Source organism: Typha latifolia, chromosome 15, assembly GCF_019914945.1.
Source record: "Typha latifolia isolate L0001 chromosome 15, TyphaL0001v2, whole genome shotgun sequence".
In the NCBI taxonomy this organism is placed as follows: Eukaryota; Viridiplantae; Streptophyta; class Magnoliopsida; order Poales; family Typhaceae; genus Typha; species Typha latifolia.
In genome coordinates, this window is record NC_133100.1 from 1,610,123 (window position 1) to 1,622,385 (window position 12,263).

A 12,263-nucleotide genomic window follows, 5' to 3' on the forward strand; every position below is an offset into this window, starting at 1 on the left:
TATCTGGAGGGATGGAGATGAATCAAGATGTGTGTCAGTTTGTGGTGATTTTTCCACACTAGAAGTCTAGTCTGTCTAAGATTAGAAATGGATGGTGCTAATTTGAGTCAAATCAGCCCTATGAATGCTTTATAATGTGATTTTTCCACGTAGCAAAAAGTGATAATTTTCTAGAAATCTATCACTTTATAATGTTCGGATAAAAGATATTACGAGCTAAGTAGAGTCGATCTGCAACAGGGATCTGAACGTCGGTTAAGAAAAATAATAGTTCGTGGAGATAGAAGGTGGCGGATCTCGATCGAAGAAGATAAATACAGTTGGTGATATAAAAGAAATAATTTACCTATACTCTTAGATTATTCTTACAAGGCTAAAATAATTCTCAATTCTTCAATAGATCAAAAGAAGATTGACCGCTCTATATATAGCGTTCAAATATAAGTCCTACTAGGATTAGCCCTAGTGGCTTATATAAAAATAAATATAACTAAGAGATAAATATGACTAAGAGATAATTAGCCCTCTTTTCATAGGGTCTACTTCTCTGTAGGGTCTACTTCTCTTGATGCAATCTCTAAGGCTCTTATTGCTTGAATTGATCTGATTTGGCTCGGACAATGTCAAGAGAAAGTAAAATGAGAAGTAAGCTCTTCACTTTTCTAAACCCACCTAATTTTATTTTTCGTTTCACTTTTTATTCTATAAAATATAAAAAAGTTGCACTTTTTATATTTTTTTTATATACTATATATTATCATTAATTATAATAATTACTTATTTTCATTAAATTTTTTTAATTTTTACTAAATACTAATAAATTATAATTACTTACTATAAGTGTCATCAACCAAACACACAGGAAAAGGAACTAACCACTTACTTCCATAATTAATATGAAACAACAGGGAAAAATTGCCAATCTAAAATTCGTAGTCATGGTTAATTAATTGCATGACGAGTTACGTTTCACAATTCCTAGAAATCGAAATTCTAATTTTCATACATTTCTTTCGAGTAATTTTACTTACCTAATTACTAAAATTTTATCAAAGAGTAACATCAAACATCCACGTAAAAATGAGCTTTGAAGGGTGTACATGGAAAATATAAAATTTAAAAGGATATATATCCAAATATAAAATTTGGATGGTATACATACATAAAAAAAAGGACCCCTTATGCATACAAAATAATATTATAAGAACTTAATGGTGCTCTAATTAAATATGATCCAATATTATACTATAGATTGAAGGATTGAAGGATAAAAGCGTGACTATCCAAACCATAACTAATGGGAATACAGGGAACCATTATCTGAGGATAAATACTATGTGTTTTGCGGTAGTATACATTAGTATATGTTGATATTCTCTGCATGGAATTTGGAATGTTAAAAGATGATGTTATTTTTTCCTAAACTATTATGTTACGGATCTGTCATCCTGAGATTTTAGGAATAGTAATCTCATAAGTCTCAGATCGAAGTCAATCAGAGATCCGGAAAGAAAGTTATAATTAAAATAGTGAAGATAGATAGATTAGAAAGGACAGAACAGTAAATATCTGACGTTGTGGCGGTCGTTGGTGGACGGCCAAGGGTAGCATGGCTGGTGAACGAAGAAGGTGGCTAAGGTTTAAAAAGTTGGGATATTTTCACGATCTACTTCTAGAAAGATAAAGCGATCTAACGACTACAATAAAAGATAAGCACGAAAATAATAACTTAATACGATGTCCACTTCTATTTATTGGAGTAAAAATCTCTAGCAGATCAGATCCACATATGGATTATTCGATTTATTTGAAATTCAAAATAATAAGATAAAGGCTAAGTAACTAACTTGACTCAACTCGACTTGAGTCGACTTGAGTCGACTTAACCGATGTGGTCGGATCTTAACATATTACTATCATTTCTCAACTTTTTTAAATTCATATTGCTGTGTAGTATTATTGTCTAGATGAATCATTTTATCTTTTGGTTGAAAATCATATAATGCATTAATTTGTTAGTGATTATGCTTTCACTAATGTGATGCTCAATTTCTTTGAGCAGTTAAGTAATCTGAATCAAAACCATTAATGATCTTTCGCCTTCTTTTTTGGTCTTAATTTCCTTATTCTTTCTTCTTCTTTTTCGTCTTCACAGCAGCAGATATTGAAATTTTTCAAATTTTCACATATGACACATCAATCATGCAATTTTACACCATAAAATTCCACCTATAACTCATAATACTGTATCAGAAATTCTCTATAAATATTCAAACAACATGAACTTACCCTTATTATGAGATTTATTTTTTCCTTTCAATCATCCTAGAGAACACTTGTGTCGGCAGTTTTTTATTTTTATATCTCTCAGCTGTTGCATGATTTCTCATTGAATTCACGCATGATGTTCCTCAACTGTCGCAGAAACTCTCCTTGATTTTAGATAACTCCCTAATGATATCTCCTGTTTGCATACGCTCCGCTGATAATTCCTTAGAACACAGAATGCCAATTCTAAGGACAGATGTTATGCAATTTATTCTTCTTCTCCTGATATCAACTCTTTTCTGTGCCTCTTTAATAGGTTCTCCAAGTATGTCCTCTAAGGGTAGGTTTGGATCCATGACGTCAAACACTTGGTTTAGTAGTGCCATCTCAACATATGTGTGAAGGCTAAGACCTTCTTTGAAAGAGTCATTAGTGGGTCTCTTCCCTGTGAACATCTCTAGCAGGAGTATCCCATAGCTATAGATATCGCCATGAGTGGACACTTTGTTAGCCATGCCGTACTCTGAAATAGTGATACTGCATGTCAGTTCGAGTATGATCACATTGGATAGAGTAATTATAAAGATAATGACCAATTATAAAGATCAAAACAAGGAACTAAATCAAAAGGTGCACCTGGAGCAACATATCCAATTGTCCCTTTTAGAGCTGCTGAATTGGTTGATTTCTGAGAGGATAAACTAGCAGATGCTTCAAGGAACCTCGCCAATCCAAAGTCACCCACACGAGCAACCATGTCATCATCAAGAAGAACATTGCTAGGCTTAAGATCGCAGTGAACAATGGGAATTGGACCGTGGTGGTGAAGATAATCCAATGCAGATGCCACATCAATGGCAATATTTAGCCTTTGGATGAAGCTCAACACTCGGCTTTGCTCCTCCACTTGTGGATGTAGCCATTGGTCTAGACTCCCATTAGGTAAATATTCGAAAACTAGAGCTTTGAAATCGTTACCTCTAAAATCAACACTTGAACAGGCTGTCAATATTTTGACAAGATTCCGGTGTCGAATGCATCTCAGCGTTTCACACTCTGCAGTGAAACTTCTAAGGGCTCCTCGTTGTTGGAGGTTAAGTACTTTTACAGCAACAACATTATGCTCTTTAGCATCTATGTTTCCTTTGTATACAGAACCAAAGCTTCCCACACCAATCAAATTAGTAGAAGAGAACCCTTCTGTTGCTCCTACCAGATCAGCATAAGAGATCCACATGTATGGTTCACTTGAATGTGTCATATTTGATGGCTCCTTTCTTGAATTACGCCTCCAATATTGAGCTGCAGCAGTAAAAGAGAGGAGTATGATACAAGAGAGGAGTGCGGCAGAAATTGAGATGATCACTATCAGTTCGGGAGATGGATGCTTCTTCTTCTTCTTCTTAGATGTCTTGACGGGGCATTGCGGCAACTTGAGTTCTGAGATGCCTCCACATAACATACTATTTCCAACTATTGAGATTGCACTTGCATTATTGAAAACTCCTTGTAATGGCACTTCACCCTCGAAATTGTTAAAGGAGAGATTCAGAGAGCTCAGTTCACTAAAAGTTGCTAGAAACTCCGGAATGGGTCCAGACAAGTTGTTGTGTGAGAGATCTAGCACTTGAAGGCCTCTCAATTGGCTTAGCGAAGAAGGAATTGGTCCTTGGAATAAGTTTCCATCTAGATATAGATATTCCAAGATCTGACATTTACCAAGGGAGGTAGGAATTTGCCCAACGAATCTATTCTCTTGGAGATTAAGCTCTGCTAGATTCTTTAAGCTACCAACTTCTTGGGGGAGCAAGCCAGACAATAGATTGTGTGACAAGCGAAGATATATCGAGAGAGTAGAAATAAGGAAGACATCTTTCGGTACAACACCAGTAAACCTATTATTGTCGAGGCCTAGCAGTTCAAGCGGACATCTTCCAAGGCTGGAGGGTATGTTCCCAGAAAGTGCATTGAAGCTGAGCTCAAGTTGGATCAGTTGAGTAAGGTTGCCAAATGTAGATGGGATCTCTCCAGACAAATTGTTTTGGTTTAGATATATGTTCTGTAACATCTCTAGCCTTCCTAGATTGGCAGGGATAGCACCTGTGAGGAAGTTACCACTGCAACCTATAACATTCAAATTGACAAGGTTTACAATACCTACTGGTATGCTCCCTTTTATTTGGCTGAAGCTCACGTCTAACCACTCAAGACTGGTCGACAAATTGCCTATTGCGTTAGGCAGCACGCTGTTAAGTTTATTGTAACCGAGCTGCAGTACTCGTAGGTATGTGCAGTTCGACAAAGCAGTTAAGAAGCTCCAATCCTTTGCCTCTATCCGATTATTATCCACAGCAAGGAAGTATAAGCTCTTCAGAAGGCCAATACTTGGGGGGATGGCACCCGTGAATGAATTATACCTGAGTTGAATTACTCCAAGCATAGAGGAATTAGACAAAGACGAGGGAATTGATCCATGAAAGAAGTTGTTGTTCAAGGCCAGAAATTGGAGACGTGGAAGCCGGAGGCCAATATCTAATGGTAACGAACCGACTAAGTTGTTCTGCTGCAAGTCCAGATGTTGGAGGGAGGAGAGGTTCCACAGCGAGGGAGGGATGCGGCCAATGAGATTGTTAAAAGCTAGAGTAACACCTCTGAGTTTAAGCATATTGCCGAGCGACGGTGGGATGCCGCCGGTGAGATTGTTTGAATATAGTTCAAGAGTCGTGAGGGAGCGGAGGTTCGCCAGAGAAGAGGGGATTCTTCCGGTCAGATTGTTTACGCCAATGTGTAGGAAATCAAGGGAGGAAAGATTGCCTAAAGATGGGGGGATGCCTCCTTGGAGGTAATTGCCTGCCAGAGAAAGAGTAGCAAGAGAAGAGAGCATGCTCATTGTGGAAGGAATGGGTCCGGATAGACTAGTATTATCAACAAGAAGAAACACCAATTTTGAGAGATTCCCTATCGAGTGGGGGATCGCTCCGAAGATACCATTCTGAGATAATTCCAGCGCTCTTAAATTTTGGATCTTCCCAATCGAGTCAGGAATGGGACCTTGCAGTAGGTTGTAAGCCAGAGAGAGTCTCTCCAAGTTGACCAGGCCGCCAATCTCCAATGGAATGCCTCCTCCGATCTTGTTGTTCCTAAGATTGATGGATTTTAGATCGGAGCAGAGGCTGAGGTTAGACGGGATACTACCTCGGAGGTGGTTGCTATTTAGATGGAGGCTTTGTAGATAGGTGCAGTTCGAGATGGAAGCTGGGATAATCCCCTCGAGTGAATTGAAGCTTAGATTGAGAAGCTTGAGGTGAGAGAGAGAGCCGAGTTCGTGCGGGACAAGGCCATGGAGTTGGTTGTTGGAGAGGTCGAGGGAGTTGAGGAACGTGAGGTTGGCTATGGACGGGGAGACGGAACCGGCCAGATCGAGAGAGTTGAGAACTATGGCCGTGACGCGATGCCGGCGGTGACCGCGCTTGCCGCAGGCCACGCCTCGCCATCGGCAGAAATCGGGGGATGATGCATGAACATCCCACGAGGCCAAGGCTCCAGATGGGTCGGAAAGAAGAGACTTGAAAGAGAGGAGAACGAGACCATCGGAAGAAGAAGAAGTAGTAGTATCGTTTAAGGCGAGCAACGGAGTAGTAACTAATGAGAACAAAAGGACGACGTACAAAAAGTTTAGCGGCGAAAGGAGTGCTCTTCCGATGGCGCAGCAGGAGAGAAGTCTAAGCTCCATGTACATTAATGTAGCAGAACCATGAACACAACGTGGAAGAGGAAGAGGAAGACAAAGAGGAAGAGATCAAGAGAGAGAGTATATACCAGATATGATCAAGTTGAGTATCGTTTAAATAGAGTTGCATTTCCTTGCGTAGGACATGGACGATTGATTCCATGACAAACAAAGACTTCAAAGTCGATCGGAGTCTTTTCAGTTTGAAAGAAAGAAAGATTTGGTTATGATGGGGGCCACACGTCAGGACTCAGGACGGTAATCGACAAACTATAATAAATGTGATGGGCCATACCAGCCGTTGTATACATAGATCTATGACTATTTTAAGTCTGACCCTAATTCTTATTACATATTTAATTTATTTTAAAACTTAAATATGATATTAAGTGTGTTTGAAAATTACTAACCCAATAAAAGTTTACTAAATTTTAGAGAGATATTTCTATATAAATTATTTTTCGGTTTAGCAATTTATATAGGAATTTATCCCTCACAATTAATCAAATTTTTTTAGAAAATTTAAATTTTATATAAATCACTGACACATAAACTAATTATTTAGAATAGCTAGTAGTAGATTTGGAAATAATCTTTAGATTAACTATATTTTTATCCCTCTTATTTTTGAACAAAAATTAATTTAATTTTCTAGTCTTATTTTGCACTTTTGACTAAATTAAACTATTTAAAAAACCCTATCAACACTAGCAGAATAATCTTTTGATGATTTTAAGAGTCTAGTCTAATTAAAGCCTTTCAACTAGTTATGGACAATTTAAATTATTGGCAATTTTCTTATATCACAATTTTATTATTTTTAGCTAGCTTCTTTGATATGAATAATTTATTAATTAAGATTAAATATATTTTATTCATCTATATTTTGGCATAAAATTAATTTACTCTCTCTCTCTCTCTCTACTTCATTTTGTTTTACTTAATCATTCCTTACTTATAATTAATGTAAAAGTAATAATGTCATTAATAGAATATTTAAAATATTGATATTATTTTTCTCAGACAATAATCTATTAATCTATTGTGCGAGCAAGTTTTTTTATTTAAATTTGATTAAATATTAATTTCAACTTATTTCTTACCTGGTCAGCTATTTTCAGAAGTCTTTTTTGAGTGTTAGAATCATTAATTTTGACAGAAAATTTAATAGTTCCATATTAGTCATATAAAAAGGGTAATTAAGTGATATAAAATATAAGGGGATAAATAATTTTTCAATTAATTATTATAATAAGCTATGTTCAATATTATAAGACTTTTCCAATGACTGACCTTGAATATAGTTTTCAGCAAATATTTAATTTTTAAAGACGTGACAAAGGTTTGACCCAATCAGAATCCAACAAAAAAAAATTAGCGGTGGTGAATTGGATTGCATTAAGTTAAGAATATGAATTTATATTAATCTATTAGATAATAGTGACGTTTATCAAATTTATATTATTAAACAAAGTTGGTCGGTTTATTATTCAAATGATTCATAGGCCTCAACAACGTTAACAAGATGTTTTTTAGGGTTTATTTTCTTTTGCATGCATACCCCTCCAAAGTTACTCATCTACGAATATTTTATCCTAAAAAATTCATTTTTCTGTGTATATACCTTTCAATTTCTTTGAGTTTTCTTGACTATTACAAGTTAAAATCATAGTAGTTTAACAAATGAAAACAAATAGAATGAAAAGTATTTATGTCTTTTTATAATTAACTTAATAAAATATTAACTTTTTTTGTTAGGTTTAAGTGGCATCCATGCCAAAAAATAAAGAAATAAACTTTATAAGAGGTATCCTTACAAGTGTTTTGAGAAATATATATATATATATATTTGAATTTTTTTTAAAAAAAATTTAGTTTCAGTAAAGGTAAATTGGTATTTATTTGGATCTGAATCTCATCCACTTAGTCATAACAAGTAGGCTTTGTGAAAAATGCCACCAGATAATGCCGCTAAATGATCAAAATAGTCTGGTGCTCAGTTAAATTTGATAGCAAAACTAATAGTCCTACTTTAATCATAAGTATATAGACTGACTTAAGATTTTTTAAAGTATAGAGAATAAGTAATTTTGAGCATAAATATATAGTTATAAAATATATTTGATCTAAATTAATATTATCAAGTCATCTATTTATGAGTCTACTTGACCCTTTTGAACGAGAATTTAAGGACTAAGATGATGTAGGATCAAAAAATAGTAGAGTAAATTCATTATGAACAGCTTTGATCTACTAGATCTACTACTATATTTAATCTGAAACTAGATCTACTACTTAATTTAATCTGAAATTTACTCCGAGCAAAGACATCATTATGAACAACTTTGATTTATTTCATAGCATTTATTATGAATATCTATGTTCATATGCTTTATAAAGATGGAGAAAATGAGAAGAAAAGAAAACATGAACCAGGAAACAGTTTGAATCAAAACCGATCCCAATATTAATTAACCACATCTATCTCTAAGATGGAAGAACCTTCAAACATTCTCCATGACATATCCTACAGCATCCATACAGTTGTTCCACAGACCAAGAATGAGGTTGCCAACCACCTCAGATGCACCACCAACAACCTGAGTAAAAATCTCAGCCAACTCTTCCACCCCGGCCTTCGACATCTCCAGCAACTCCCCCACCGCCGACGAGGCGAGCTCGACGGACCCCATCGCCGCGCTACCGATGAGCTCGACGAGGCTCGAGACGGCGGACGTAAGAATGTCGACGGCCAGCCCGGTGGCGTACTCTCCCGCCGATTTGAATGCTTCTCCGATGCGTTCTATTACGCCGCTGCCGGCATAGGAAGGAAACTTGAGGAGTTGAAGCAAAGCTACTATAAACATGGCTGCGATCCTGAAGACAAGGAAAGTTGCCATGTCTATGAATGAGCTCAAGGACCAGAGTATTAGCCTTAGCAAGACAAGTGCCATAGCTTAGCTTAAGCCTTCTCTCTTATGATATATCTCTAAAGGAGGAAGGAAGGAGAACTGGAGTAGGATGAGAGGAAAGGAGGAGAGACCAGGCTTGTAAGCACTTAGAAAGCTTTTAATATTTCAGACATAAAGTATAGGATTTGGTGCATAGCAGCACTTCACTTTTCACTCTTATTGCCCAAAACTCTCCCTTTTTTTTCTTGGGTGTTTAGATAATTGCCTCCAAAAATTTTTAAAATATCATAATTGTCACTAAAATTAAATCATTGTGCTATTTTTACCTAGATTTGAAATAAACTATTTTACCCTTGTATAGATTATATACAATAGTTTAAATGCTATCAAAAATTATTGATAAATATTTTATGTTATAAACTTAAAAAGAGAGAAAGAGTATTTTAGTTGTTTATATATGTTTCGCTGACTTTGATAATAATATGTTAGGAATATTTTGTCAAACACTAATCATAAATTTATAATGGTAAATTTGAAAGAGTCTAACATTTTAGTAGTAATTTTGAATAAATAATGTGATGGAAAACAATGATATTTTGAAAGTTTTTTTTTTTTTTGCTTAATTAGAACAGAAATTTTTATAATTTTGCAATTCACATCCGATTAATTTAAGCGAACCAATCTATAGCAAAATAATATTAGCAAATGAACACTCTGTTAGAGATGCTAAGATTAACTTGTAAAATATTTAAAATATATACTTTTGTATGGCAGTCTTCAAGAATGTTTTTTTTTCAATCAATGGCATAGAATATACTGAGAAATGCTGCTTGCTTATCAGAGGTAGTTTCTTGCTAATATGTCTGCAAAAGGAGGGATTTTTCTGCAAAAGAGAAGAAAACGAGTAAAACTTTGTTGACCGTAGAGTACACTCAATAACCGTTGACTTAATTATACTAATTCCTTCTCTTAGTTTATTTATTTACCTTTATTTTTGCATAAATGGCACTCCGAACTTAACTATATTAGTTAACATTTTATTAAGTTAATCGTAAAAAGACACAAATAAATTTTATTCTTATTTACATTTCTTTCATTTAAGAGTATCTATTTATTTATTTTTATGTTAAATTACTATGATTTTAACTTATAGTTGCCAAGAAAAAACTAATGAAATCAGAAAGCATATGCACACAGATAAATAATTTAATTTGGAGAACAAAGAATCTTGTTAACACTGCTTAGGCCAATTAGTGATTGACTAATGAACCGGTCAACTGTGTTTAATAACATAAATTTGATTAAGGTCACTATTATCTAATAGACTAATATAAATTAGTTTACCTAATTTCATCCAATTCGATTCACATTACCAATTAATTTCCTTCTTGGATTCTGATTGGACCAAACCTTTGTCACTTCTTTAGAATATGAAATATTTCTTAAAGAACAAGTTCAAGGTCAATTATTGGGAAGAATTTATAATTCATATCAAAGAAGATAACTTACAATAATGTAATTATTATTATATAAGCAAATTGCCAATAATTTAAATAGTGCATATTAGGTGAAAGGCTTTAACAAATATGCCTCTCTAAATTTAATATATATATATATATAACTCTTATTTTTATTATATGGATACCATTTGGATTTAATTAACTGTTAAAATTTAAACAATTTATATCTAAAATGATGAAACTATACTTATTCTAGTTTCCATAAATTTTTCTTAGTTATTAGTTATGAGTATTTTTATCTTCTTTTTTTCGTAAAATAATTAAGGCAACTTGAAAATAACTAGCATTTTTTTTTTCTAAATAACATATATTTTGAGATATAAATTGAAGGGTACACAAGCACAAAAAAAAAACCCTTAATCACATGTAAAAGTTTAAATGTCTATTATATATATATAGTTTCTCTTATGTAAGTTATGTGTGTTTAAATACTTTCTTTCGCTAATAATTTAGAATTATTATTTAGTTTGAACCTCTAAATTCTCACAATTAATCTGCGTGTCTCAACTACTAGGTAATTCTTAAAAATATATTTACTACTTATTTATTATAATTGAGTTAATTATATTTTGGCCCTATCAATCTCTATATAGATAGTTTTCTCTATAAATTTACTCTCTTAATTATTCAAATCATCACCTAAGTCCTTCTTTTAGTATACTTACAGAATTTTTAATAGACTAAAATTTCATCTTTTGCTCAAATTGTAACTTAACATCGACTTTATTTGGAATGAATGTGATGCGAACCGAGTCAGATCGGATCACATCAAAAGGAGATTGAGCTTAATAGATTAAGTTTAATTATTTTATTTGGTTATTTGGTTTAGTTAGAGTATTAGTATGTTAGGATTTTATTTAATTAGTTAAATCTAACTCTGCGTAATTTTGGGAAAATATTCACAGAATATTCTACAGATATCTAATAATATCAAACTAGATAAGTAAGATCTTTAACCTCGAGATCTACAACTTTGGTATTCACGACTTCTCCTGATTCGAAATATATCTGCAGCGAAATGAAGGGTTAATCTGAGATGATAAGCGGCTAAACAAAGGGTTAATTTAAGAAGATAAGGAAGACTGGTTTAGTTGGTTTGAATTGGCTTTGACCTTTATCTCCTTCTCTACTTGTCTCTAGCCATTGGCACCCTTTCCCACCTCTCAAGTCTTTGTTTTACTACTTATTCATTAGAAATCTCTCTCCAAGAGCAACAACATATCCAAAATTCAAGAGGACCTATCGATTAGATTATTCACAGATCCCTTCGAAAGTTATGAGCTTCATCGATTTCAAAACCGTTGCGAATCAAATCAGGCCGGTTCATATCAACTGGTATCAGAGCCAACGTACCTCGGACCGTCATGGCTACAACAAGATCAAAGGCGGCTAAGCAAATAAGCAATCAAGGCTTGGAGACGAACCGTGGTAGATTGATGTGATCTAATAGCATAATAAATTTGGCTGTCATCTACATATATATAGAGGCTAGCCAGCAAGTCCTAAAATAATATAAAACATTAATTCTAGAGGATTCCCATCGATCGCGTTCGAACGCGCCCGATCGCGTTCGAACACACCAAAAGACATTCTCTGGATGTGCGAACGAGGGCGTTCGAACTCGCCCAACCGTGTTCGAACGCACAATATGCATTCTCTGTATTTGCGAACCTGATGCAGGCATTCGCAAGGGCGTTCGAACGCGACCCCTCTTGCATTCGAACGTGACCTATAAAAATTTTATTTTAATAAAAATAAACACCTAATATAATAAGAAAAGATCTTATCGAAGTGTATCATTGAGTCCCTAGAGTGAGCCTCTACAAATATGTG

General features: G+C 34.4%; 1 protein-coding gene across 1 annotated transcript; it reads right to left on the reverse strand.

The window, feature by feature from the left end:
* Window positions 1-2,189: 2,189 nt before the first annotated feature.
* Window positions 2,190-6,001, reverse strand: LOC140802148 (receptor kinase-like protein Xa21). The gene is made up of 2 exons (XM_073157591.1): window positions 2,905-6,001; window positions 2,190-2,791 (listed from the first exon to the last, which is right to left on the reverse strand). Exons 1-2 carry the CDS (start codon window positions 5,999-6,001, stop codon window positions 2,412-2,414), a joined length of 3,477 nt encoding a protein of 1,158 aa, XP_073013692.1. The 3' UTR covers window positions 2,190-2,411.
* Window positions 6,002-12,263: the final 6,262 nt, after the last annotated feature.

What these genes read in the sequence shown, in the direction of transcription:
- LOC140802148 (XM_073157591.1), bottom strand. Translation starts at nt 6,001, where the DNA reads ATGGAGCTTAGACTTCTCTCCTGCTGCGCCATCGGAAGAGCACTCCTT. An exon ending in AATTGGATATGTTGCTCCAG is followed by an intron (nt 2,792 to 2,904) that starts GTGCACCTTTTG and finishes TCACTATTTCAG; the next exon opens with AGTACGGCATGGCTAACAAA.